This window comes from Vitis riparia, chromosome 16 (genome assembly GCF_004353265.1).
Source record: "Vitis riparia cultivar Riparia Gloire de Montpellier isolate 1030 chromosome 16, EGFV_Vit.rip_1.0, whole genome shotgun sequence".
Lineage (NCBI taxonomy): Eukaryota > Viridiplantae > Streptophyta > Magnoliopsida > Vitales > Vitaceae > Vitis > Vitis riparia.
The window spans coordinates 16,803,165-16,830,466 of NC_048446.1; the positions used below are offsets into that span (position 1 = coordinate 16,803,165).

At 32.8% G+C, this 27,302-nt stretch overlaps 5 protein-coding genes across 6 annotated transcripts; all 5 read left to right on the forward strand.

Annotated features, from left to right (window-relative positions):
• Positions 1 to 1,306: 1,306 nt before the first annotated feature.
• LOC117933049 (probable methyltransferase PMT15) lies at positions 1,307 to 4,830 on the forward strand. Its single transcript, XM_034854408.1, has 6 exons — positions 1,307 to 2,062; positions 2,675 to 2,885; positions 3,038 to 3,335; positions 3,428 to 3,820; positions 3,888 to 3,965; positions 4,310 to 4,830. The coding sequence occupies exons 1-6, from the start codon at positions 1,370 to 1,372 to the stop codon at positions 4,542 to 4,544; spliced, it is 1,908 nt and encodes a 635-aa protein (XP_034710299.1). The 5' UTR covers positions 1,307 to 1,369; the 3' UTR covers positions 4,545 to 4,830.
• A 604-nt stretch (positions 4,831 to 5,434) lies between these two features.
• Positions 5,435 to 6,040, forward strand: LOC117934257 (stamen-specific protein FIL1-like). The gene is made up of 2 exons (XM_034855928.1): positions 5,435 to 5,738; positions 5,824 to 6,040. Exons 1-2 carry the CDS (start codon positions 5,450 to 5,452, stop codon positions 5,835 to 5,837), a joined length of 303 nt encoding a protein of 100 aa, XP_034711819.1. The 5' UTR covers positions 5,435 to 5,449; the 3' UTR covers positions 5,838 to 6,040.
• Positions 6,041 to 13,574: 7,534 nt separating this feature from the next.
• LOC117934071 (cytochrome P450 87A3-like) lies at positions 13,575 to 16,101 on the forward strand. Of its 2 annotated transcripts, none has more exons than XM_034855670.1 (9): positions 13,575 to 13,794; positions 13,936 to 14,260; positions 14,351 to 14,500; positions 14,570 to 14,821; positions 14,918 to 15,007; positions 15,100 to 15,178; positions 15,264 to 15,370; positions 15,581 to 15,711; positions 15,871 to 16,101. In XM_034855670.1, the coding sequence occupies exons 1-9, from the start codon at positions 13,589 to 13,591 to the stop codon at positions 15,989 to 15,991; spliced, it is 1,461 nt and encodes a 486-aa protein (XP_034711561.1). In that variant the 5' UTR covers positions 13,575 to 13,588; the 3' UTR covers positions 15,992 to 16,101. The 2 variants fall into 2 exon arrangements, with proteins under 2 accessions (XP_034711561.1, XP_034711562.1); XM_034855671.1 differs by having other exon boundaries at positions 15,584 to 15,711.
• Positions 16,102 to 20,485: 4,384 nt separating this feature from the next.
• On the forward strand, positions 20,486 to 24,632 carry LOC117933152 (cytochrome P450 87A3-like). The gene is made up of 9 exons (XM_034854547.1): positions 20,486 to 20,803; positions 20,896 to 21,220; positions 21,460 to 21,609; positions 21,708 to 21,959; positions 22,060 to 22,149; positions 22,249 to 22,327; positions 22,418 to 22,524; positions 23,761 to 23,888; positions 24,033 to 24,632. Exons 3-9 carry the CDS (start codon positions 21,460 to 21,462, stop codon positions 24,130 to 24,132), a joined length of 906 nt encoding a protein of 301 aa, XP_034710438.1. The 5' UTR covers positions 20,486 to 20,803; positions 20,896 to 21,220; the 3' UTR covers positions 24,133 to 24,632.
• On the forward strand, positions 20,595 to 21,172 carry LOC117933335 (cytochrome P450 87A3-like). Its single transcript, XM_034854700.1, has 2 exons — positions 20,595 to 20,803; positions 20,896 to 21,172. Exons 1-2 carry the CDS (start codon positions 20,595 to 20,597, stop codon positions 21,170 to 21,172), a joined length of 486 nt encoding a protein of 161 aa, XP_034710591.1.
• Positions 24,633 to 27,302: the final 2,670 nt, after the last annotated feature.

A 27,302-nucleotide genomic window follows, 5' to 3' on the forward strand; every position in this document is an offset into this window, starting at 1 on the left:
TCTTTTTTCTTATCCCATATTCTACATGTCATTTAACTTTTCAAAGTACACACACCAATTTTACATGTCATTTGGCTTTCCAAATCACACACACCAAATGATACCATCTTCAAAATTTCTTCATTTTTTTTTTATAAACCTAATCACATCTCAAATCCTCTCTCAAAGACTTTTTCCATGTTTTTTTTTTTTTTCTGCTCTCTTTCAACTGCGACTCCGAACATGTATAATATCCATTTTTTTTTTTCTTCAATAGAAAATTTGGAATTTTTTTTTTTAAAAAAAAAAAACCCTAATCTAGATTGGAGTTTCTTCAAAAATTACCCAAAGTTTTCACAAAAAGTGACGAATTTAAAAAAATAAAATTGAAGAATTAGAAGAAAAAAATCTTATCTATAGAGATCTGTTCTTCAAACCCTGAATTCTGACTCTAACCTTATATTCTCTGAAATTCTATGAACATGAATACTATTTAAAAAAAAACACTATTAAAAAAAGAACAGGAAGAACGGTAATTTCTAATCTATACCTAGGGTATTTATTCAAAAAATTACATTTTTACCCCTCTTTCATTTTATTAAATTAATTAATTAACTAATTTAATTATTATTATTATTATTTTCTTAACTTATCCCTAAAAAAAAAATTGGGTGTTACAATTATTGTATAGTCTATGAGAGATTCATTTTTATTGTTCATCTTGAATTTTTATTTTTATTTTTTATCATGGAAGAATTGTAAGTAGTAGTAAAAGAGTTTCCAATTATGAGAATTGTATTTCTTGTTTACTTGAAGGTGTGCGCATACCATATTATAAATAAAATGATAGAACTTTTGAATAGGAGAAGTCAAGATATCGGTACTTAAAATTCAATGGGAGATGAAAAGATGGAAGGTGAAAGCCGGTAACCAATTTCCATCTACAAGCTAGTTTTCTACCTAAATTGATAACAGAATCAAATTTTATATATTTTTTTCTTCCAAATTTTCATGTGCACATAGATCTGGCACTTAGTTTTTATCACATATTTCCTAGAAAATCCCATTTACCTCCCTCAATATTCACCTTCCCCACCTCCCTTTTTTGATCACCTGGCCTGTCTCATTTCATCACCTCCCCCACTTCCAGTTTCATGATCATCAAACTCATCTTATAAATTATTTAATCTATATAATTAATTAATTAATTAATTAATATATTACACAATTTTAAAACTTATCACCCACATGACCAACTTGATTCATCACCCACTTCTCTTCAACTCTCCCTCTTCTCACGTCTTCCAAATCACCATCCATAAATATGGAGACTCCCAATAAAAAAAAGTGGAAGAAACAGACCCAAATAGCCAAACGCCTTTTCCTAGCCATGCCTTCTGCCAAACCCTCCTCAACCTTTTCCTTCTGTACAAAAACCAACATCTATTCACTTGCTGTCATCACCTTCTTCTGCTCCTTCTCTTACTTCCTCGGCTCCTGGCAACACGGCCGCGGCACCAGCTCCACAACGGCAGAATTCAGCCTCCGGGGCCGGTGTAACCCATCACAAAACTCCACCAACACAGCCTTGAACGACCCATTCTTGGCACAATTGTCCATAGACTTCTCCACCCATCATGCGGCTGAGGACGGGGCAGCCACCGTGCCGGAGGAGAAGGTGAAAAGCTACCCTGCATGCGGGGTGGAGTACAGTGAGTACACCCCATGTGAGGGGACGAAAAGGGCTTTGAAGTTTGAGAGAGAGAGGTTGATATACAGAGAGAGACACTGTCCAGAGAAAGGTGATCTGTTGAAGTGCCGTATTCCAGCGCCGTATGGGTACAGGAACCCACCGGCGTGGCCGGCAAGTAGGGACGTGGCGTGGTACGCCAATGTGCCGCACAAAGAGTTGACCGTGGAGAAGGCGGTTCAGAACTGGATTATATATGAAGGAGATCGATTCAGATTTCCTGGCGGCGGCACCATGTTTCCCAATGGTGCTGATGCCTACATTGATGATATCGGAAAGTTGATCAATCTCAAAGATGGCTCCATCCGTACCGCCATTGACACTGGCTGTGGGGTAAGATAATTACCTTTTTTATAATTCTTGTATATTCGATTAAAGTTGACTTCAGAATGTTTTCGGATAAATTTTTTTCTTGATTTTTAATTGTAAATAAATAATAAAAAGATAATTAAACATTTTAGATGGGTTAGGAGCTAAAGTTTAAAAATATATTTTAGATTTTAGTTTTAAGATGTTTAATTCACTTTCGAATTGCGTACCGTGAGAGACTTTGGTAGGAATGCGATAAATTAGGGCAAGGAAATTGTAGGAAATGGAGAAAAATCTTCTCACGAGCGTGATGATACATCTAATTTTGGACAGGTGAAGAGATAGACGTCTGAAATCTTAAGTAATAAGATATGGATAGCTATGAGTGAAGTCAAAGACAGGACACCTACTTTCCATTTTGTGCCATAAAGTATCCCACATTTTGTCACTAGTTCTTTGCTTTCCATTCAAATTATTAATGATGTCTTTTCATAGGTAAATAAGAAAAAGATACATTTCTGAATTATAGTTGGCTTATCTTTCTTTCAAAAATCAAGCCATTGAGCAATATGGATGAGAATGAAATGATAAATCCGGAGACCTTGAAATTCTCTTTGTAAAATTTTAAACATGTAGGTTGCGAGCTGGGGAGCTTATCTTCTTTCTCGGAACATCATCACGATGTCGTTTGCACCGAGGGACACCCATGAAGCACAGGTGCAATTTGCTTTGGAGCGAGGAGTTCCTGCTTTGATCGGTGTTCTGGCGTCTATCAGGCTTCCTTATCCGTCTAGGGCCTTTGACATGGCTCATTGCTCTCGCTGCCTCATCCCATGGGGCCAGTATGGTAACCTCATCATCCGTTTGATCCCTTGATGTCACATTGCTTTTCTCTTTAATTTCATGTCTGCAGCGCCATTGATCTGAGGGGGAAATCATAGAGTTAGTTTCAATTTGGGTGTACTTATAGTTTTTTTTTTGGGGCATGCCATGGAGCAGATGGGGTTTACTTGATTGAAGTTGATCGCGTTCTCCGGCCGGGTGGCTACTGGGTGCTTTCTGGGCCGCCAATCAACTGGAAGAAACATTGGAGAGGGTGGGAGAGAACAGAGAAAGATTTGAAGGCTGAGCAGCAAACCATTGAGAATGTAGCTAAGAGCCTTTGCTGGAAAAAGTTAGTGGAGAAAGATGATATAGCAATTTGGCAGAAACCAATTAATCATTTATACTGCAAGGTTAACAGGAAGATTACTCAGAATCCACCATTCTGCCTGCCAAAAGATCCGGATAGGGCCTGGTTCGTTCATTATAACTTCATTTGTTTCTGGTAATCAATTTTCGTGTTTTTAATGCTTATGCTCAAGTTTGATTCAACATGATTGTTTTCAGGTATACGAAAATGGAAACCTGTTTGACTCCCTTGCCTGAAGTTTCATACAGTCAAGAACTTGCAGGTGGGGAATTGGCGAAATGGCCTGAGAGACTAAATGTGATCCCACCAAGGATCAGTAGTGGGAGTATTAACGGGGTTACAGCTGAGATTTTCCAACTTAATTCAGAACTATGGAAGAAGAGAATGTCATATTATAAAGCTGTGAACAATCAGCTTCGGCAGCCCGGAAGGTACCGAAACCTTCTAGACATGAATGCCTACCTGGGTGGATTTGCTGCAGCTCTAGTTGAAGATCCAGTTTGGGTGATGAATGTGGTTCCAGTAGACGCAAAAATCAACACATTAGGAGTGATTTATGAAAGGGGACTGATCGGAACATATCAGAACTGGTAAATTCGGTCTCATTTCATTCTCAATATGTCCAAAAGCTTGCTGCTTATAACTGTTTTGTTGCAGGTGTGAAGCCATGTCGACTTACCCGAGGACATATGACCTCATTCATGCTGATTCAGTGTTCAGCCTCTATAAGGACAGGTGATCATTTACATAAATGTTATCGTCCGTATAATGTCTAACACAAGGCAAAAAGAACACAAATGTTTCACAGAAGTTTTGCTGCTTAGAAATAGAGTTCCCGATTTACCCAATTCTACCACTACATTAGAGGGGGAAGGGGCATATTTGAAAGTAACATACACAACACCCACATGAATGAATTAAAGATACTATCTCAACCTCCTCTGTTATTTGAATTATCCCTCTAAGCTTCAAATTCTGATTTATATGGGAAAAAGGGTGATTAACTGATGACAACTTAACAAACATGAGAGAATCATTCATCCTGGAAACTTTATTTTTTGCTTTAACTTGCATTACAGATGTGAGATGGAAGATATTCTGTTAGAAATGGATAGAATTTTAAGGCCTGAAGGAAGCGTGATACTTCGAGATGATGTTGATGTTCTGGTGAAGATCAAGAGGATCACTGATGGGCTGAATTGGATGAGTCGAATTGTAGACCATGAAGATGGTCCTCATCAGAGGGAGAAGCTTTTGTTTGCAGTAAAATCATATTGGACAGCACCTGCTGCTGCTGACCAAGAAGGATCCTGATAAACTTCTTTGAGCTTTCTTTTGAAATGTCTTCTACATTTTTTTTATTCTGATTCTTTATAATTTGTTTGAGGCAATTAAGACAGCCTTAATTTAGCTTATATTGAATTGTTTATTTATGGGCAACTATATGCCATGCTAGTAGCTGTCTATAGAATATGTCTTAGTGCCCACTTTCCTACCATGTTACCTAGCTACCAAATAATCTAATGGTTTTTGACTTTGGTGTGCATTAGATTTTATATTTTGTACACTTAATGTTTAGACTTGAACAGGATTATGCCAATTATTGATATTTTATGCCGTACATCTTGAACCATGCACCCCACTTATATTTCACATTGGAATTGAATATGGGTCCTTTTTTTTTTGTCCTTTTAAATATGGGTCACATACGAGAACATGGTTTGCACCATCTGGACAAGCAAGGATAATAAATAAATAAAAGAATTATTTGATTAAAAAGAATGAAATTATTTCAAAATGCAAGGGTAATTTTGTCAAAAATAGATAATTTTTAAGTGGAAAAAATATAAAGGATTAGATTTCCGAAATAAGGATTATTTCATCCCTTTTAATCAAACAACCTTAAAAAAAATGTTGGACCGCCTTATCATAGATGCTGAAGTCCGGTTTCATGCTTAAATTTTGAATAAAAGAAAACTGAATTGATGTAACCAAAATTTTCCCCAAAATTGAGGAAATAATTTCCAATGACATGGTATTTAGGAGTCATGCATTCTGTAACTACAGTTCTAACTTCAACATAAATGGGATGAGCCCAATACTCAAGTTAGGTTACTCATGAAAACATCCACATCTTAGCATCATCAGCCAACTATAAGTGGACATAAAGCCCTAGAAAATGAGACAGAGTGGTTAAAGAAGCCAAGGCAGAACTAGTCATGGCAGGTGCGAGTTCCCTCTTCTCTCTCCGATTTCGAGCTACACTTCTCTTGATTGTTGCACTAGTGGCATGCACACAGATGGCTTGGTCGCAGCCTTCAGCCTGCACAACACAGCTCAGCAACCTAAGCGTGTGTGCACCATTCGTGGTCCCAGGTGCCCCTGACAGCACCCCAAGTACTGACTGCTGCACTGCACTTCAAACAATAGACGATGCCTGCATGTGCAGCACTCTCAGGATTGCTTCTCGTCTTCCTTCTCACTGTAATCTCACTCCCGTCACTTGCGGTAATCTCTCTCTCTCTCTCTCTCTAATTCATTAGAACAATGCTTGACTATTGTCTAATAAAATTATATTCTGTGTTTTCTGTAGACGTAAATGCATGATGTGGATGAAGGCTGATCCAGGAATAATGTTGGGGCGTTATCTTTTCGTTTTGCTTTCTTTCTTTTTGCCCTTTTTTTTTCCAGTCTCCTGTTCTGAAGAGCCCTGTCATGCAGATCAGGGAGAGAACTTCATGTTATGAAATAAAGAGAACATGTTTCTACTAGTGAAAGGAACTTAGAATAATCTGAGCAAATGTTGAGAACATGTATCCAAAATACAAGTTATGGTATGCCATGAACCTACATGCTAATAATTGCAATTAGATATATAATCACATAATTTAAACAACATGACAGACCAATATTGCATATGGAACCTATCTTCCAGGTCACCAGGTTATACAGGCCGGTCTTGGGTGGGTTCATTTTCCCCATCTTTGTTAATGAGTTTGAAAATATTGGCTCATGTATATATATATACATATATGAGAGAGAACTAGACCATCTAGATGAGCATCTTGGACATCCATATATAGTAGTAATATCACCAGGAACAAACTTGTTTGGTGACACCCCTGACCCACATAATAAAAAATCCAAGGTCAACTATCAATGATCATACACCTCTTCTAATGACATCAATACTAACAAGAATTACTAAATGATTGAATAAGATATGATAATTTTTTTAAAGGAATTTAGATCTTCAAAATGTGGATCAATTACAAAATGGGATATGCACATGGAATGAGATGTATTCCAATAGTTTTAAGAGCTCATTCATACAAGGAAATATTCATTACTTCAGGGCTTTTATAATGATGAAATGGATTTTATCAAACAATCAGACAGAACAGTAAAGTTTGTCTTTATACGATATAGACTCTATGAAACAATCAGACAACACAATAAGGTTTTCCTAGCTTCAGTATGACAAATCATCATCATGCATTGACATCCAACTTATTTGAAGCAAAAACGATCCTATATTGAACTGTTAATTTCACCAGCATTGGACATTCTGTAGAGTCTCATCTCAGTTGCAATGGGCATATTCTCACGTACAGAAAGAAACTAGCTAGAGAAGAAAAGTTCGTCCTTCCATATACTAATACTCTAAATGACTTTCCATATGGAATCCATACACTGTCCAGTCAAAAGACTACGTATCAAGATATAACCAATATCTAGTTGAACACTATCTATGAACACGAAGTAAGTTGTAAACCCACCTTCATAAACAAAACCAGTGTTTGGGAATGCTTGAAAGATGGAATCAAGGTCAGCCCGGTCCAATCATCTTCAATTGAACAATCTTCCTGCCAGTTCAGGATTCATAGGTTTTTTCCCAAAATGAAATGACCCATGGTTCATGTACATTATATATATGAATTATATTTTTCAAACATGTTTTGCCAACTTAGCTCTAGCACCTCTTCCAATTGGAAATCAAGGAACATTGTCCAGTCTATGTTCTTCATCAAACCAATACTTCTCTTGCGTAATCAGAATTCACAGGACTTGCCTTTCTTTGGTTATACTCACAAAAGTAAGTCATCCCTTACCTTTTAATTAATGACAAATTGATATCAAACTATTGCAGAAATGCAATGAATAAGAAAGAAGATTGGTTATTCTCTCATGCTCCTCACACACAATACTCCAAATGAGGACGGAAATATTATGCTTCATTCAAAAGTGCAACCAGCTTTTTCATGGCCAACATATCCCACTATTCTTCTATTGGAAATCTCATAATATCCTGAACAATTCATCCTCCAACTATATGTTAACATCCTTTTTTTCCTCAAACTGAATGCCAAACTAAGTGAAAACAAAAGAAATCCCTTGCCCCATAAATTCATTCAAGACTAGATGTTAATAATAATCTATGACTTTTATTAGGGCAAATAATCAGATGTTAATATTAATCTAGTCCAGTGGATTCAAATCTGTCGTCTTGAAGAAATTTGAGGGCACTTGGCTTCATGTTTACAAATTTATATACTATTCAGAAATTATTTTTAAACTTTTAAAGTTTCTTGTAATACAATGTATAGAAAAAATGGTGAACTAAAAAGAAATTTTTTGACACATTTTTCAAGCTTCTCTTCTCATTGAGGATACATATAGAGACAGAAAAAAAAAATTTACAAAAAACAAAAGTCATATACTTCCACATAAATAATAAAAGTTCATAGGTTTACTACCAATTCTCGTTAGTACTTCATTTTTTTTCCCTTTAAAAGTTATTGGGTTATATGTTGTCCATGTAGAAGCTTGATATAAACATATTGATGGAAGAAAACAAAAATAAAACAATCCCCATATAAAGGTACTCAAGGTTTTAATGTAATTCAATCGATCATAACTATCTCAATGTATGGGAAAGAATATTTTATTATATGATAGAGAATATATAGAGGATAAAAATTTATACAACTATTAGGTCTGAAATATCCCACTTTTCCCCATTTTTTTGTATCTCCACCCTAAACCATGACCCCTTTGCTCCATTAGATGCCTCTCATTTTTCCTTACATCTATACCCTAATGAGCTCTCTTACTCCATTAGGTGTCTCTTGTTTTTCCTCATATCTTTATCCATCACATAAGTCCTCACAAGCTCATCTCTCTCTCATAAATTTTTCCCTCATGACCTATAATATTTATATAGATATTCATACTAGTTTTCTAGTTTGTGAGAAATCTAATTACAGTCACATATAAGCTTTGGAAATATTCTATATAATACTCCTAAATAAAAAAGAAATATATTCTAATTTGGAATTTGAGACACTTCCCAATAATCTTCACCTTGAATCAAATTCTATTAAGTTAATCTTTCATCTCTCTATGATATATCATTTTCTTATGCACATCACTCTGCTCATGTTCCACTGTTCCCTTCATGTACCATGATCTTATCATACATAACAATCCCATTGATTCTAGTATTATTGACGAGAGAAAAACTGACTCCACTTTCAATTAAAATTCGTTTAGTATTCCTCTTATGTGCTCAATTCTTCTTGCTCTTACTAAAATCTTCAAATAAAGTTATCCCAAACATCTTCAACCAATAGGCACTTTCAATTAAAGCTTTCCCAAACATCTTCAACCAAAGCTCTAATACCACTTGATGTACATATGGAAGCTATGATATAAACATATTAATGGAAGAACAAAAAAATAAAGCAATCCACACATAAAGATACACAAGGTTTTAACGTGATTTGATCAATCATATCTACATCAATGGATGAAAGAGAATATCCCATTATATGACAAAGAATATTACAATGGCCAAAAACCGATACAACTATTGGTTCTTGAAATATCCTACTTTTCCTCTCTTTATATATCCACCCTGAACCACGAGTCCTTTTACTCTACCATATGTCTCTCACTCTTCCTCACATCTATATCCTGATGAACCCTCTTACACCATCAGGTGTCTCTCTTTTTTCCTCACATCTCTATTCATCATGTATAGTCCTCACAATCTCACCTCTCTCATTACTTTTTCCCTTCATGACCTAGAATATTTATAAAGATATTCTTATTAACTTTCCTTAATTTATAAAAAAAAAATTAATTACAATCACATATAAGCTTAGGAAATATTCTATATAGTATTCCTTTTATAAAAAGAAATATATTTCAATTAGAAATTTGAGATATCTCCCACATTATGTCAATGAAATTATTTCCAATCAAGTAGCATTATTTTGAAGATTTTATTGTCTGCTTATTTTATTTAATCAATTCAAAATTATAATTGACTTTATAGTCCATACCAAAACTGCATTTTGTGCAAATTTTGAAATCGATGTTGTTTATTGTTTACAAGAGCTATGCATGCATGGAGTTCACAAAATTTCAAGAGAGGATGAAAGCAAATTTTTAGGAAGTGAAGGAACAAATTGGAAGATCGGACAACAACATTTATGATTTAAAAGAGTTCATGTTGGATTTTTTGTAAACATGTGTTGCATTAATCTTTATACTTTTATGATATGGATAATGGATTTTATATTTCTTAGAGTATATGTTATGCAATTTCAGGTTAAGAGTCAAACAAGTGATCATATAGATAATGCTACAATAGGAAATGTCATAAGGGATAGACTTCAAACTAAAGTTGGTATCATGGTCATACCAACTTATTGAATGACCCTGATCAATCGATTGCTTTCTATCCATATATCATTTCAACTTTTTGCTATATCTATTATAGTATAGACAGTTCTGAAACATTTAGAATGAAAACTTAACTAGAGTTGTGTTTGCTATCAATGAGGCTTAAATGGGGTTGGACATTTTTATTAAGAACTTAACCTTGGTTAGGTTCTTTGTAAATAAACTTAATTAAGTGTAGTCAAGGTGAACATTTTAATTGATAGCCTAGTTCCAATTATGTTCTTTGCAAAAGAAACTTAACCCAAGTATACAATATTTTCTAGTTTTTTATATATATAAAAAATAAATAAAGGATTGCATGATACATATGCATATCTACAAGTAGTAATAGCATGTGAACACAATATGGTTAAGATCAAAACAGTCACATCCACATGAACAATTATGTGAATTGATATGATTACTAACACCATTGATATATAACATAATACTTCATCAAGTTGATAGCTTCAACTTCACATATCATTGATGTATTGTACCTTAAGAAAAACACTCTATCAACCTAAATGGTAAGCTCAATTGTCATTTACAATACTTGTTGACAGTTCACAAACCATCTCTACAATAAGTTTCTTAATTCTTCAACTACAAATTGGGAAGATCTCTTGCATCCTTTAACACAACAATGAGACTTTTAACATTCCCTACAAAAAAATATTGTTAAAGATAATGCTTCTTTAATAATGGAGAGTAGTGAAAACACATCAATACTCGAGATAGCAATATCGATCTCATCTCAAAAATACCAAAAAAAGAAAAAAGAAAGAAAGATTATACCACAAAAGCTACTACAATTGTTGAAGAAAAACTTTCACATGCAAAGCTAAAGGAATCACCCATAAAAAATTCACCTTTACACTTTGATCACCACGTACCCTTTGCCCCAAAATAATGCTCATAAACTAGCTAGCCCATGTTTCCCCCATTTTTCCCCTTTCCACAACACAATCTAGTTCTCCAACTTCTCAAACAGTACTCTTGGCTAACAATATGTGGCCCAATATGTTAATAGGCTTAAAAAGTACCTAAAAGAGCGGCCCAATATGTGGGCTTAAAGAACAAACACATCATGGGTTGGAATTCATATGAGCCTAGGCTAACAATCTCCACCTCTAGCTAACAAATGAAGGAGGTATAACATTCTTATCCGTGTGAATCTTCTTTAGCTAAGTTACTTTTTCTTCAACTAAATCTCTTAATCAATGACATCTCAAAACGATATGCTTGGTTTGAGGAATGGTCCATGGTGCTCTTACTTAGATCCATAACACTCTTAACTATTATAATTAACCATCTACTCATCTTGTTTAAAACTCAATTCTTGGAGAAAGCTCTTTGATCATAACATCTCCTTCATTGCTCTAGTGGTAGCTATATCCTTAACTTTTGTAGTGGATAAGTCATCACACTTTTGTAATTCCCCTTCCAAAAGTGATCTAATACCTAGATGTAGATCTCTTGCTATCAATTTCACTAGGGATATATGCATTTGTAAATCCTTCCAAGACTATCAAGCTCCCCCAAAACAGAGAAACACATGCTTGGGCTATCTCTCAAGTACCTGCAAAATGACTTTACTACCTTCCCTGGATTAGACAAGAACCCGCTCATCATTCCAACTACATGACTTGAATCTAGCCTTGTGCATACAATGAGATACATTAAATTCTCTACAAATAAATAAACCTCAAGTATCTAGCCTTCGGAAAAATATTAAATTATAATTATATTATATACTTTTTCATTTTTTTAGAAAGACGAATAAATATATTTTTACCTTTTTATTATTAGTTTGAAATTTTGTCTTATTTACTATTTGAATTTTTGTATATATATATATATGAAAAAAAATTATGGATAAATTTTGAATCATATAATTCGATTAATCCGATAAACTCAAGTTTAATCCAATTAACTTGAATTTAATTTGATTAATCCAAATTTTGAAAAATGAAATTGAATTTGAATTGGAATGAGTTTTTCATGTTAGAGGTTAGGTCGGATTGGACCAAAATTAGCAATCAACACAATAATCCAAATTGTCCATGTTGTAACCCTAATAATGAGGAGCCCACCTATTTTCTCAAGCATTTTGGCAACAATCATGATCAACTTGATGAAGATAAGTTGCTGAAGTGGGTTCATGAAATTTACAGATCTGTGTATTGAATCCGTGGCATTACAGTTTTATTTATTTAATTGGTTGGAAAATTGAGGCTCTTTTTTAGTGATTCACTCAACAGAATGAAGATTCCAAGAAAAATACTAAATTTGATCCTTTAGTGTTTTGTACAAATTAAGGAAAATTCATTAATTAAAATATTTCTAGAATTAACCTGTACGACTCTCCCTCTCTCTCTCTCAAGAAAGATTTTGCTGATATTGAGAAAACTAAATTGATCTCTTCTACCCAATCAGTATCATATAGATCTGTTTACCGTAATTATTATCTTCCAGTCAAGAACTTCAACAAAGACATCATGCTTGGAAATTTAAGTACATGGTAAGCTTTGAACTATTGACCCATCTAGAAGTTGAATTAGGAGACTTATATGTGTGCAAAATAAGTACAATAAAAGAAAAGTACACATGATCGCAGCCTCTAAATTTAGAATCAAGGCTACTATAAAACAAAAGAGACTTTAAAATTGGTATGTCTTCCTTATTAAAGTTAATTAATACAACAAAATATCCAATAAAAGTATTTAAATTGATCACTGTATAAAAAAGACTAAGACACTGAAATCTGTAAGATGAAAATTTTTAACACAAATCTTACCTCATGCCCATGAACTTTTGCTACTGGAAGCTCAGCCTCCAATGTCGTATCAAATAATTAAGTTGTGACTTAAAAATGATGACTTTTGGTTAACTCCTTTATACATACCATATATATATATATATATATATATATATATATATAAAGGAGTTAACCAAAAGTCGAGTAAGGTGATACCAAGTAAGGTGATAACAATTTTGTTTTCTCTACGCCACCAATATTTATTTAAAGTATATATATATATATATATATATATATATATATATATATATATCCAATGAAAGTATTTAAATTGATCACCGTATAAAAAAGGGTACGACACTGAAATTTGTAAGATGAAAAATTTTAACACAAATCTTATCTCATGCTCATGAACTTTTGATGCTGGAAGCTTAGCCTCCAATGTCTTATCAAATAATTAAGTTGTGACTTTAGTACAACACTTCAAATAAATATTGGTGGCATAGAGAAAACAAAATTGGTATCACCTGACTATATATATATATATATATATCCAATGAAAGTATTTAAATTGATTATTGTATAAAGACTACGACACTGAAATCTGTAAAATGGAAAATTTTAACACAAATCTTACCTCATGCCCATGAACTTTTGATGCTGAAGCTCAACCTCCAATGTCTTATCAAATAATTAAGCTGTGAGTTTAGCGCAACACTTCAAATAAATATTGATGGGGTAGAGAAAACAAAATTGGTATCACCTGACTCTGAAAATGATGTCTTTTAGACAACTCCTTTATTATATATATATATACCTGAACCCAGACCAGCTATTGCTCATAGAAGAGTCTTCCTAGTTCCCAAAGATGGGATATCTGTGGTATGCTTTTGCTTTCACAGCGACCTTACTGGTATGTACTGCACATTGGGTTTACAGTTGTGGGAAGCCCAAGTTCAATGGAAAGCTCCCTCCGGGTTCAATGGGCTTGCCAATTCTCGGAGAGACTCTTCAGTTCTTTGCTCCCAATACCGCTCTAGATGTCGCACCTTTCATCAGAGAGAGAATGAACAGGTAATTAAGCTAAAGGCTCTACTTAGGCAAATTAATGAATCCTTGCTTAAATATAGTCTGCTTGTACAAGGATCATTTGTTTCATACTAGCAGAACCATAATACTATTCATTTTAAAGCATAGTGCGTGATTTGTTGTCAGGTACGGGCCATTGTTCCGAACAAGTCTGGTGGGCTGGCCGCTTGTTATTTCCACTGACCCAGACCTCAGCCGCTTCATCCTCCAACAGGAGGGGAAGCTGGTTCACAGCTGGTACACAGAAAGTTTTGACAATGTGGTGGGCAAGCAGAATGTGCTTTCAGCTCAAGGGGCTATGCACAAGTGCCTCAGAAACTTGATTTTGAATCAATTTGGCTCTGAAAGCCTAAAAACAAGGTTTCTTACTCAAGTTGAAGAGTTGGTAATGAAACATCTGCAGTTGTGGTCTAACTGTACCTCTGTGGAGTTGAAAGAAGCCATTGCTTCTGTAAGTTTTCTCAGTTTCCAAACTCTTCTGCGTTATATTCAAGTACTCCTTACTACCCTAATTATAACAACTCTTTGATTTAATTTACAGATGATATTTGGGTTTACTGCTAAAAAGCTGTTTAACTATGATGAGTCAAGGACCCCAGAGAAGCTGAGAGAGAACTACGCTGCTTTTCTCGATGGTTTGATCTCCTTCCCTCTGAAAATCCCTGGAACTTCTTATTGGAAATGTCTACAGGTAAAGCTGATTATAGTCTAATCTTGTTTATACTCTTATCGAACAAACTTTAACCTCAAATTATGTTAGGGTCGTAAAAGGGCAATGAAAACAATAAGAAATATGTTGGATGAGAGGCGTGCATCACCTGAAAGGGAAGACAAAGATTACATTGATTTCGTCCTAGAAGAGATGCAGAAGGATCAAACCATCCTAACCGAGGAAATCGTTTTGGATTTACTCTTTGCACTTCCTTTTGCTACTTATGAAACCACTTCCTCGGCTCTTGTATTAGCCATTCAGTATCTTGGTAGCCATCCTTCAGCATTAGCAGAGATAACAGTAAGTAACACTATATTTTGAAGCTTTTAATTGATACTAATTAATCCTCTTTTCTTTTCCCATCACCAAATTTTTGGTTCATTTTTCTACTTGCAGAAAGAGCATGAGTCAATTCTAAGGAGCAGAGAAAGAATGGATTCTGGAATCACATGGAATGAGTATAAATCCATGAATTTCACGATGATGGCAAGTCCAAAGAATTATCTTGTTCTATGAAGAAAAATAAATTATTCATGGGAATCTAGTTTCATAGTTTGTGCTGTGAATTTGCATTGCAGGTTATCAATGAAACTGTTAGACTTGGAAATATCGTCCCTGGAATTTTCAGGAAAGTGGCAAAAGACATTGAAATAAAGGGTATGTTTTGGGCCCTCTACACTGTAATCTTTGACCTTACATCTTGGACACATTTTGAAGTGAATTATATATGCATTGTATATAGGCTATACAATTCCAGCAGGGTGGATGGTTATGATCTCCCCTCCAGCTGTCCATTTCAACCCCACTCTGTACAAGGACCCCCTTGTCTTCAATCCATGGCGATGGCAGGTATACTATCAGTTCAGAGCTCATCATTTGATACTATTAGGTTGAACCCACATTAATAAACGGGAATGTATTGATTTCTCATTCTCTATTCCAGGACTCCAAACATGGCCTTAGTGATATCCATTTGGAGGAGAGTCCACTGACAATTGCTTGAGTATAGTATTTAAATGCCATTCCTAACAATTGGTTGTTCATTGCTAAAACAAACAGCAGGGCCAAGAACCAAATGCAGGGTCAAGAAATTTCATGGGCTTTGGTGGAGGAATAAGACAATGTGTGGGAGCTGAGTTTGTGAAACTTCAAATGGCCATTTTTCTCCACCATCTGCTCACAAAATACAGGTACTTGATCATACAACACTAGATTGTTCACTCATGGTTGAGGCACGCACCTGAGTAATTTGGGTCACTCACTTTGTGCTTAATTACCTAGAGTTGTTGCATCAATGCAAACATTATATTGTAATAATACTAACATGGTGAGTTTATCCATCGATTTAGGTGGACAGTGATCAAAGGAGGAGACACCGTTTGGAAGCCAGGACTTGTGTTTCCAAAAGGTTTTCACGTTCAAATATCTGAGAAAACCAAGTTGTATGAAGATGGTCCCATGGAAACATAAATATATAGTAGCTAGAATCACTCAAATATGAGTATTCCAAAGCATATCATGGTCATGCAAATGTAAGAATAATTGGCTCATGTCCCAGCCAAATGTATTGGTTTTCAATATGCTCAATGTTATTGCCTCTGAATTCTTCATAAAAAATTATTTCTTTCCAAATTAAGGTAAGTAATACTAAAGAATGGAATCGATATATAGGAAAGTTTTAGCTCCTCATTTACTATTAATGTTATTATAAATATAGAGTATAGATCACTATACATTCATACCTACCTTTAATACCCTTTTTTTAGAAGATTGTGATTTCTCATCTAAATAGGATTATTATTTTAATTTTGTAAAGTTTTCGTGACGTTACAATATTTTTTTTAAATAGAAATACTTAAAAACTTAAAAATTTTATTTCATTTTTTACTAAATTATTTTTATTATAATTTTTATCAAACAATTAAAAATTGTATAATATTTAATAATTAAAAATATATATAACATTTAACTTTATTACTTAATTGCCCACATACCTTGCACATGGAACAAACCTAGTATATATATAAACATGAAATGGTTGTTAATCTAAAATTTTCTGAATAAATAACTTTGAGAAAATATATTTAGTATTAAAAATAGTAAAAGCAATTTTGTTTACTATTGGGAATATTGGATTACTCTATTCTCTATCCTAAAATTATGTTAGGTGCATGAAATTTGCCTTAGGCTTGTGTAAATCCTTATGCATTTAAAACAATTTTAGGTTCTAGAAAACAAGATTTGAGAACTTAGATCTAAATATTCCCAAATCCAATCTTTACGGTGAAGATTGTCATAGAATAATTCAAAAGTCAAATATGATCTCGTAGATCGACCTACGATCTTCCTCCGATTACCCAACCTCAAAGTTTGACACTCATTGTAGAATAATTTTGTATATAGGGTTCTTACTTGGTTTAAGTAAGTTGAGTTCATCTAAAAATTAGGTCGCTTAATTTAACCCAAAAAAGATTCTAATTGATTAATTAACCTAATAAGACGTACTTCAATTAATTAATTAATCTAACAAGACTCCAATTAATCTATTGACCTATTTCAAAGATACCGTTCATTGATTCCTATGCAACCTTACACAATTACCAAAACTCCTTTATATACATAAGTGCACAAAGAGTTAATTCAACCTTTATAAATTGTGTCATCAAGATATATAAGCTCGAACGAGAACCATTAGGGCACATAAGACAATATCGGTTCCCTTATAATCCAATTTTGAAGTTGACTCATCATTCAACAATAGTGAGTCAACTACACTCCAATACTATATGTATATTACAACAACACTAAGTGTTTAGGTGCATGACCAATTATCCGTTGTATACAGTTTTTCCATAAATTGGTATTTGTAATCTAATAAGATGAAAACTATTAGCCTCTCAAAGTTACCTTTATTATCCTTGAGTTACAAATCAGACTATTATGAGAACAATTAATATGTCCTAGCTCACAAAAAGCTTATGTCAAGTTCCAATTAAGCCACTATGATCATAGTTTGCCTTAACACACGTCCATAGAATCGCCTAAGGGGATACACTATCTCAAAGTCTATAGGATATCATAGTATTTCTATTGAGAATACTAATTGCTACCAACTTCCATTAACAATGACCAAATCTATAGGGAATATATAATCTCTTTAGGATTTCACCCGTAAGTCAAAATCACTATTAACTTTGACACAAGCTCAATATTCTCTTAAGATTAAGAGACAATGCAACATAGTACCTTGATGAAATCATAATAACCCAATAATCTTACATCATGACTTATGGTAAGTTTTGTTCAATGTGTAACCATATACACTAATACATTCATCATGAAAAAACTCATCATGATGGTTAAAACCATCTATTCCTCTAATTAGAAAGTAGTGTATTATAACCTCAAATAAATTGCTTATAAACAAATCATGTATTTGTTAAGAACTCAAGACTCGTATCTTCTATGCAACCAAGTCATGAACAATGCAAAAAATGTAGGTCAAAATGCTTATAAGGTATAATCCATAAAACAAAAATAAATAAAAATGTAACTAGAACTTTATTAAATAAATAATAAATTTAGAATTTATTACATCATATCATATTTTTAAGAGATATATCCTAATGTTTGCAACTTATTATATGAAAGCAATTAAAATTCTCTATTTAAGGTGTTGTTATTCATGTGAAATTGGTATATTAAAAGGAAAATATTTATCATGATAAATATCTCAAATGTGGGGTTTCATTTGAAACCAACCCTTTTTAATTAATTAATTATTTATTTATTTATTTATTTATTTATTTATTATTATTATTATTATTACTCAAGGACCTCCTCAGTAGTTGAAGAAGTTCAGGGAGCTTCTTTACACGTAGCTGCTGATGTAATTTATAGTGAATTGATACAAGATAAATAGAATCGAAATATTTCTTACTTGTTTTTCAGATTATAAAACTAATTGCTCTATATTTTACTATAAATATGAATCATACTATTTTTAATAATAAATAAATATTTATAATAATCACATATTAATAATATTAGTATTAATTATTATTATTTGATCCTCTAACCATTATTTCCATAATTATATTGAAAATTGAATTGGAAAAGTGATTATATTAGGGACTATTGTTGAACCATAATTGAAATGTGATGTCAATATAATATTAAAATAAATAATAATAATAATAATAAGTCAAAATTCTATCTTCTAAATATATTTATTTTGAGCCATTTGATGTGCAAGATTATATTTTGGTAATCCATTTTAAATTTGAAAAAAAAAACTTTTAGTTGAATAAATAATATTTTTTAGTTGTTTTTTTTTTATTATTTTTACTTATTTTTTTAGGATTATTTTAAAAAATAATTATATAAATATGTAGAATAATTAAAAATAAAACACTAAATATATAAATGATTTTTAAAACATATTTAAAAAATATTAAAAATATGTTAAAAATATTTTAGGTTTTCAAATAAAATTTTATCTACAATAATCAAAAAACAGTTTTCAAAAACTATTTTTTAAAATAGTTAATGGGCCCTTAAATTTCAGCTTTTTTTTATTTTTTATTTGTTTATCATCTTATGATTTTAACCTAACGTGGCATAAATGTTTATCTAAATGTTTCATTCATATATTTAATCATAAGCATATTAGGTAAGCAGCTGACCTTTTATATTTTATTACTTTAATGACGTGGCATAAATATTTATTTATATTTTTCATATATTTAATCATAAGCATCTTATGCTGACATCCTACCTCGATGCTAAAAACAAAAATAATAATACAAAAATTGAATGAGGTTCTACCCATAACTTGAAAAACTTAAAAAAATAAATAAAATAATCTGCAAAACATGGAAAAGTTAATGATACCGCCGAATGGGTCCCGCCTCTATAAAGAAAAAGAAAATTTGAATGAGGATTTCAAAAACAGCTACTCATTGACTTCCAACTTTTTTTAGGTTATATATATGACGTGGAGTCTTAAATTAAGAAGAAGAGTGTCGGTGAAGTTAGAGAAAATAAAATTAAGGGCCTACATGGGATCCTTTTTAAAAAATAATAATTTTGAGTATTTTTTTCATCATTTTTTTTATTTATATAATTATTTTTAAAAATAATTAATAGGATCCAAGCAATTCAACTATATTCGATTTTCAGTCTTTCACACTCAAAGTTGGCTAACATAATGATAAAAATATCGGTAATTATGAATATATCGGTATTTCGATTTTACAGATATATCGGATATATCAAAGATATATCGATAGATATTTTAAAAAAAAATATTGTCTAATGTAAAATTGATCAAAATCTATAAAAAAAAAAATATAAGAAAAACGTTATAAAAATGTAATTGGAAGTATAATATATATTTTAAATTTATTTTATTAAAGAATTTTATATATGTATAATATGATTTATTATATTTGATAATAATATCTATATATTGATAAAAATATGAATTTTATAAATATATATTTATTATTGAATTATATTAAATATTATTTTATAATAATATTATGATATTTGATTATTATATGTCTAATTTTAAAATATATATATTAATATTAAAATTATGATCTATTTAATTCAGTTGTATTAAATGATATAAAATATATTGTGATATAAGTATAATTTTTTAATATTTAATTAATCTATTAATGATATTAAAAACACTTTGAAGAAAATTATCATGATAATTTATATATTTTTTGTAATCAATTAAAAAAAATTGTATTTAATTATAAAATAATTATAATTAATTTGTATTTTAAAAATATTCTTTTAATATTTTCTATGATGATATAGGTTAATATAATTAATAAAGGGCAAACTTGCTATAATGGTTAGGTGAGTTGAACCTTTTCTTTGGGTTTGAGTCCACGTTGACCATCCGACATATGGAAAAATGTCGGGAATATATCCGAAAATTTTCATCCATGAGCTAACCAAAGTCAATGAGAACCATCCGCCTTGATGAGCCTCAGCCTCCCTCTTTCCTTCTGTTATAAGTATGCCTGAATCCAATCCAGCTCCTTTTCAAAAAGAGATGGAATATTTGGGGTATGTGTTTGTAGGCATAGTGACTCTTTTGCTTGTATGCATTCCACATTGGCTTCGCAGTTGGAGGAAGCCCCAGTGCAATGGAAAGCTCCCACCAGGTTCAATGGGATGGCCAATTCTTGGAGAGACCCTTCAGTTTTCGACTCCTTATACTAACCGCGGTGTCTCGCCTTTCATCAGAAAGAGAATGGACAGGTAAGTTAAGGGCTCTGCTGGGTACCAAGGAAAGTTACCAGGGAAATGATTCAAGTGTACTAAGTATTAATCAACATTTCTTCATCTCTCAGGTATGGGCCATTGTTCCGAACAAAACTGCTGGGGTGGCCATTTGTTATTTCAGCTGATCCAGACGTGAGCCGCTTCGTCCTCCAACAAGAAGGGAAATTGTTTCACTGCTGGTACATGGAAAGCTTTGACAATCTCTTCGGCCCACAGAATGTGCTTTCATCACAAGGGGCTCTGCACAAGTGCTTAAGAAGCCTGATTTTGAGTCAATTTGGGTCCGAAAGCCTAAGAACTAGGGTTCTTTCTCAAGTTGAAGACTCGGTGCTTGAAAAACTGTAGTTGTGGTCCAACGATACCTCTGTGGATCTGAAAGAGGGCGTTTATTCGGTATGTTAACTCATGTCTCAGAAACTATTAGGTTATATATGCTTGATTACCCGCCGAAAATTTGGAGGAAAATAAAAAAATAAAAAATAAAAAGATAAAGAAAAAAAAAAGGAGAAAAGTAAAAATGAAAAAAAACAAATTTAATCAATAAATTATTTTTCAAAAAATATCCACGAAAATACCATTACTAAAGAAGTATGCATGTCCTGATTATAACAACTCTTTGATTTAATTCACAGATGATGTTTGATTTTACTGCTAAAATGATTTGCAATTACGATGAGTCGAAGACACCAGAGAAGCTGAAAGAGAACTATTCTGCTTTTCTCAGTGGTTTGATCTCCTTCCCTCTGAACATTCCTGGAACTTCTTACTGGAAATGCCTAAAGGTAACATGTTCAGTACCTCAAGGAACTACATTAGGACTCAAATTAAAATCGTTTGGGTTTTTATCTATTGATCAATCTTCAACCTCCGATTACATTAGGGTCGTGAAAGGGCAAGGAAAACACTAAGGAATATGTTGCTTGAGAGGCTAGCATCACCGGAAAGGGAGCACAAGGATATCATGGATTTTATTATACAGGAAATGAAGAAGGATGACACTATCGTAACTGAGGAGATCGCTGTGGATTTACTCTTTGGGCTTCCTTTTGGTGCTAATGAAACCACTTCCTCTACTCTTATATTTGCCGTTCAATATCTTGGTAGTCATCCTTCGGCATTAGCAGAGATAACAGTAAGCAATAATTAACACTACATTTTGAAGATTTTCACTACCACTAAACTTCTTCATTGTGCCTATCACCACTTTTGTTGCTTCATTTTTCGATTTGCAGAGAGAGCATGAGTCGATTCTAAGGAACCGAAAACAAAAGGACTCTGGAATCACATGGGAAGAGTATAAATCCATGAGCTTTACCATGATGGTAAGTCAACAGAATCAGCCTGTTTTATTAAGAAAAAAAAAATAGAAAGTTGGTGAGAATCTAGCTTCATTGTTTCAGTGTTGCGAAATTTAATTGCAGGTTGTCAATGAAACTGTTAGGATGGGAAGTATTCTCCCTTCAATTTTCAGGAAAGTGGACAAAGATATTGAAATAAAGGGTACGATTTGGATCGATTAAATTGTACTAATGTTTCAACTTATAGATTAATTGGACACATTTTGAATTGAAGTGCACATGCAATGAGTAGGGTACACGATTCCAGCTGGGTGGATGGTTCTGGTCTCTCCTCCAGCAGCCCATTTCAACCCCAATGTACACAAGGATCCCCATGTCTTTAACCCATGGCGATGGCAGGTATGGTTATCTGCATGTTTCCATTAAGAATAGGTTTTTTCAATTTATCATTTCATACTATTTGTGATACTCATTTGGAGAAGAGTTAAAAATATAAAAAAATGACATGAGTTTAGCATTTAAGGTCCTGGTAATTTTTCTTGAAATCACTTTTCCATGTATTTTTGAAAATAGTTTTCTATTCTTTAAAAGAGAAAATGGTATTTCAACTTAGAAAAAAGGGTTTGACAAACTTTTAACAAAAACCCAAGTTTTTGAAAATTTGTTGCAAATCAAATTTTTTCTATTACATATTTTTCAATGTTTTTAGAATCGGATTGGTCATTAAATCGGAAAAGTTACCAATTCACGATTCACTAGTTAGATTGACGGTCGAACCGATGATGTCATAAATATATAATTTATAAATTATTAAAATTTAAAATAATTATAAAAATAAAACTAATAATTTATATATTATTTAAAAATTAAAATTTTATTTCAAAATCAAAAAATTAGTTTCAAATTAGAAATTTAAATTAAAATCATAATTTTAATTTAAAATTTAAATTTTTAATATTCATTTTTAAATAAAAAAACTTATTTTAAAATCAAAATTTTATTTAAAATTATAATGTTTTCATTAATTTAAATTAAAATCATAAGTTTTAAACGTCATGAAGTAAAAAAATAATAAATATAAAAATAATAATAATAATAATAATAATAATAATAATGATGAGATGAGGTAAAAAATAATTAAAAAAAATATGGAAGAAGGGAGGAGAGGAGCGGGCAAAAAGGGGAAGAGTTTTTGGGGTTTCGGTGGGGTCGTGAGGGGTTCCGACGGGGTTGTGGGGAGGCAGGGTTTCCAATGCGGGGGGTGGCTTCGCGGGGGGTGGGGTTCCTGTCGATGGGGCATGGTAGGGGGGACCTTTTCCAGCAAGGTCGAGTTCGTGAGTCGGATCATTAGTTTAACATACCTAATTCCGATATGACCATTTTTCGGTCCAATTTTTAAAACCATGATATTTTCTGTTATTTTCTAAAAAGGTGCTCCAAGTAATATTTGAAAATATAGAGCGTACTTTAAAAACTTTTATATTGTATATAAATATGTAATACCATGATCGAAAATAAACGGAGAAAACAATTTTTTATATTTATATTTGAGGTTGTAAATATAATTTCATTCATGAAAACAATTGAGAACTCGAGACACTCCTAACAATTGGTTCTTTACTACCAAAACAACAGGGTCAAGAACCGACTTCAGGTTCGAATGCTTTGATGGGTTTTGGTGGAGGAATCAAACTTTGTGCGGGAGTTGACTTTGCCAAACTTCAAATCGCCATTTTCCTACACCATCTGGTCACAAAATACAGGTAATATACTGTTTACACATGGTTGAGGCATGTAATTAGTCAATTAATTGATTCACTCATTTGCTCCTTAATCACCTTCATGTTGTTGCATCTTAATCATACTCCGAGTCGTACTAACATATAATGAATTATCCGTTAAATTAGGTGGGAGGTGATCAAGGGAGGAGAAGTTGTTTGGCGGCAGTCAACTGGACCCATTTTTCCAAACGGTTTTCACGTTCGAATATCTGAGAAAACTAAGTGAAGATGGTCCTATGGAAGCATAAATAACTAGAATATAATCACTTGAATAAGAGTATTTCAGCATGTGTTCCCAAATAATATACTTGTGGTCATTGGTCATCGTGGGTTTGAACTTTTGTATCTCCATTATGGTGGGAACTGTCTTACCTTGAAAAACAAAGAAGGTTGTCTATTTATATCATTGTTTTCCATAGACTAAAAGCAATGTTAGGTGTAGAGGCTCTCTATTTCCATCATTGTCATCATGCCCTTCATGAGGTTGGTGCAGGGAGAGATTACTTAGGTCCTGTGTTACATGGTGGTATGCTCCAGAGTCTCCAGCATGGCGGAAAGATTGGAGCTTGTGATGGCATTGTCATCGATAATGGTACAGGACCTAATATTTCTCACATTGGCTCCTCCACTCTCTGTACTCCTACTATTTCATTTTTTCTCTATGTCTTGTGTATTTCTTCCCTTCAACAAAACTTAACTTTAGTTTCTCTAGTTTGTCATTCTGATCAAACTTTCGTTGAATTTTTCCTTCATTTTTTATTTTGAAGGATCTCATCACAGGGGTAATTCTTGCTCGAGGTTTTTGTTGAATTTTTCCTTCATTTTTTATTTTGAAGGATCTCATCACAGGGGTAATTCTTGCTTGAGGTTAGAGCAAGAATAATGTGTACGAATGGCCAAGCTTAGGAGACACTCTATTCGTAGCCAAACAAGCCTTAATAGGCGTGAAGACTTCCCCTGCTATTTCATACCACCCCTATGTATTCAAAATTGTGACTGTTTGGTTGTTTTGGTTGGTAAGTTCATCAACTAGACATTGACAATGCCTTTTTGCGTAGCTATCTCCATTAGGAGACTTACATGTCACAACCTCTAGACTTCATTGATGTCACCAAGCCCACTCATGTTTGTCGCATACAAAAAGCCCTTTATGGCCTTAAGAAAGCCCTATGGGCGTGGCACAATGAGTTGAAAGAGTTTTTAATTTCCTTTGGTTTCATCAATTGTTAATTTGATATTTGGTTGGTTTTTTATAATTTCAATTTCACCATTGATGTACTTTCTGGTGTATGTAGATAACCGTCACAAGAAGGTCTACCACTATTGTTTGAGAATTTTTCGAACACTTGCCTCTAAATTCTCTATCAAGGACCTTGGCAATCTCGACTTCTTCCTAGGCATTAAAGTCATTCCCACATCACAATTTATCCCCCAATAAATACATATGTGATCTCCTTGAACACACCAAAATGATTGGTATAAAAAATCTAATCGTATCTATGTTCACCTTAGCCAAGTTGGATCTTATGGATGAAACCCTAAGGCGGTCATATATTCTATACGGATTGAATTAATGTTAATAAAGATTGGTAGTAATAAGTATTCTTAATAGGAACACCATAATATCCCATGGTATTGAGACATCATTCCCCCTTGAATGATTCTAAGGATATGTCATAAGAAAAACTATGATCATAGTAATTCATTTAGTGAAATTCAACATATGTTCTTTATAAACTAAAGTATGTTAATCAATCATATAATAAGAGAATTTGTAACTCAAAAATTGAAGAAATAATCTTCAGAAGTTGATAGTTATTGTACACAAACTCCTTAAGAACTTGTATTTGTAATCTTACAAAGTAATTCAAGCAAGGTAGTCCATCTCTTTTATGCATATATTTCAAGGTGATGCAATAGCAATACTCTTATTTGAAAAGGATTTGGATTAGATTTAGGCGTATATATAACAGAAGGAAAGAGGGAGGTTGAGCCACATCAAGGCACATAGTTCTCATTTGACTTTAGTTAGCCGACCCTTGAGTAAAAAAAACCTTAGAACTAATGTGATTTAAAAGAAGACAATGTATTATAATAGCATTATTTAAGGTTACACATAGATCCTGTAGGCCCCTTTGGTCCAATACAATATAGGCTTCATCACTCCCGACTCAATATAATGTAGGTCCAATCACTCTTAACCCATGCATTTTTATTCTTATTCTTATTTCTTCTTTATATCTTTTTTCATTTTATCTTTGTTTTTATTTTACTTGTACTATTATTTTTATTCCATCTTCAATTTTCAATTTGCATTTGTAATCAATGGATTTGTTTTATCTTGATGGGTTTGTTCCCATTTCAATTAATTAATGAGCAAGTTTGGATTTTAAGGACTCGGCCCAATTGAATCGACGAATTTTAATATACGAAGCTTAGGCTTACTTATTTTATTTTGGATCTTAAAACTTTATTCGTAGATATTAGATTTATTTGGATATAATGCTTGAACTTGGATTACCTTAGGCTTTAATGTTTTATTTGGATAAATTTGGCCATAGGTTTTAGGCTTGGCATATAATCATTAAAATTACGCTTAATTAATTTTAACTATTTCATGTGGATCATTGGATTGAACATTGGATTTTAATTATTTAATTTGGGCCCTTATTGATTGGATTTGGAACATAGATTACAATCGATTTTGGGTTGGAGTACTTTTAAGTTAATTTGGGCTTTTCATTTGGACCATGGATTTGGGCCTTAGATGATTACTTTGGGCTGTGCTTTTGGTCAACTTAATTTGGACTTCCTTTAATTGATGGTAGTCTGATTCCAAGGTTCACATGCCAACTGCTCCCATTTTGTTCGTTTTTGCAATTCATCGTATCTTTGTAGGCATCTTTGCATTATATACAATATTGGATTTCATTTTCATTGATTAATTAATTGAATCTTTATATTGTTGAGATATTAGGAATGCTTTCCTTATATCATTATTTCCTTATATCATTTAGTGTTTAGATATTAGGAAAGTTAAGATATTATGAATATTGAGATATTAGGAATATTGAGATATTAGGAAAGTTGAGATATTAGGATATTAGTTGTTATTTCCTTATATTATTCTTTCCTTGTATCATCTTTTCCCATTCTTAGAATGGTGATTACCCTCTATATATACTCTGTACATGAACGAAAGAAAGTATAAATGAAAAACTATCATTCATCAATTTCAAGATGGTATCAGAGCCAGGGAACTGAAATCCTGGATATTTTGCCGTAAGGCTAACAATTGTCCCTCCTTTGTGAGAGAGAAAAAAAAAATGAGTGAAAAAAAGTACTATTGTTTTTCAATCTGAAGGTACTTTCAATCCAGGAATTATTTTGACTGAA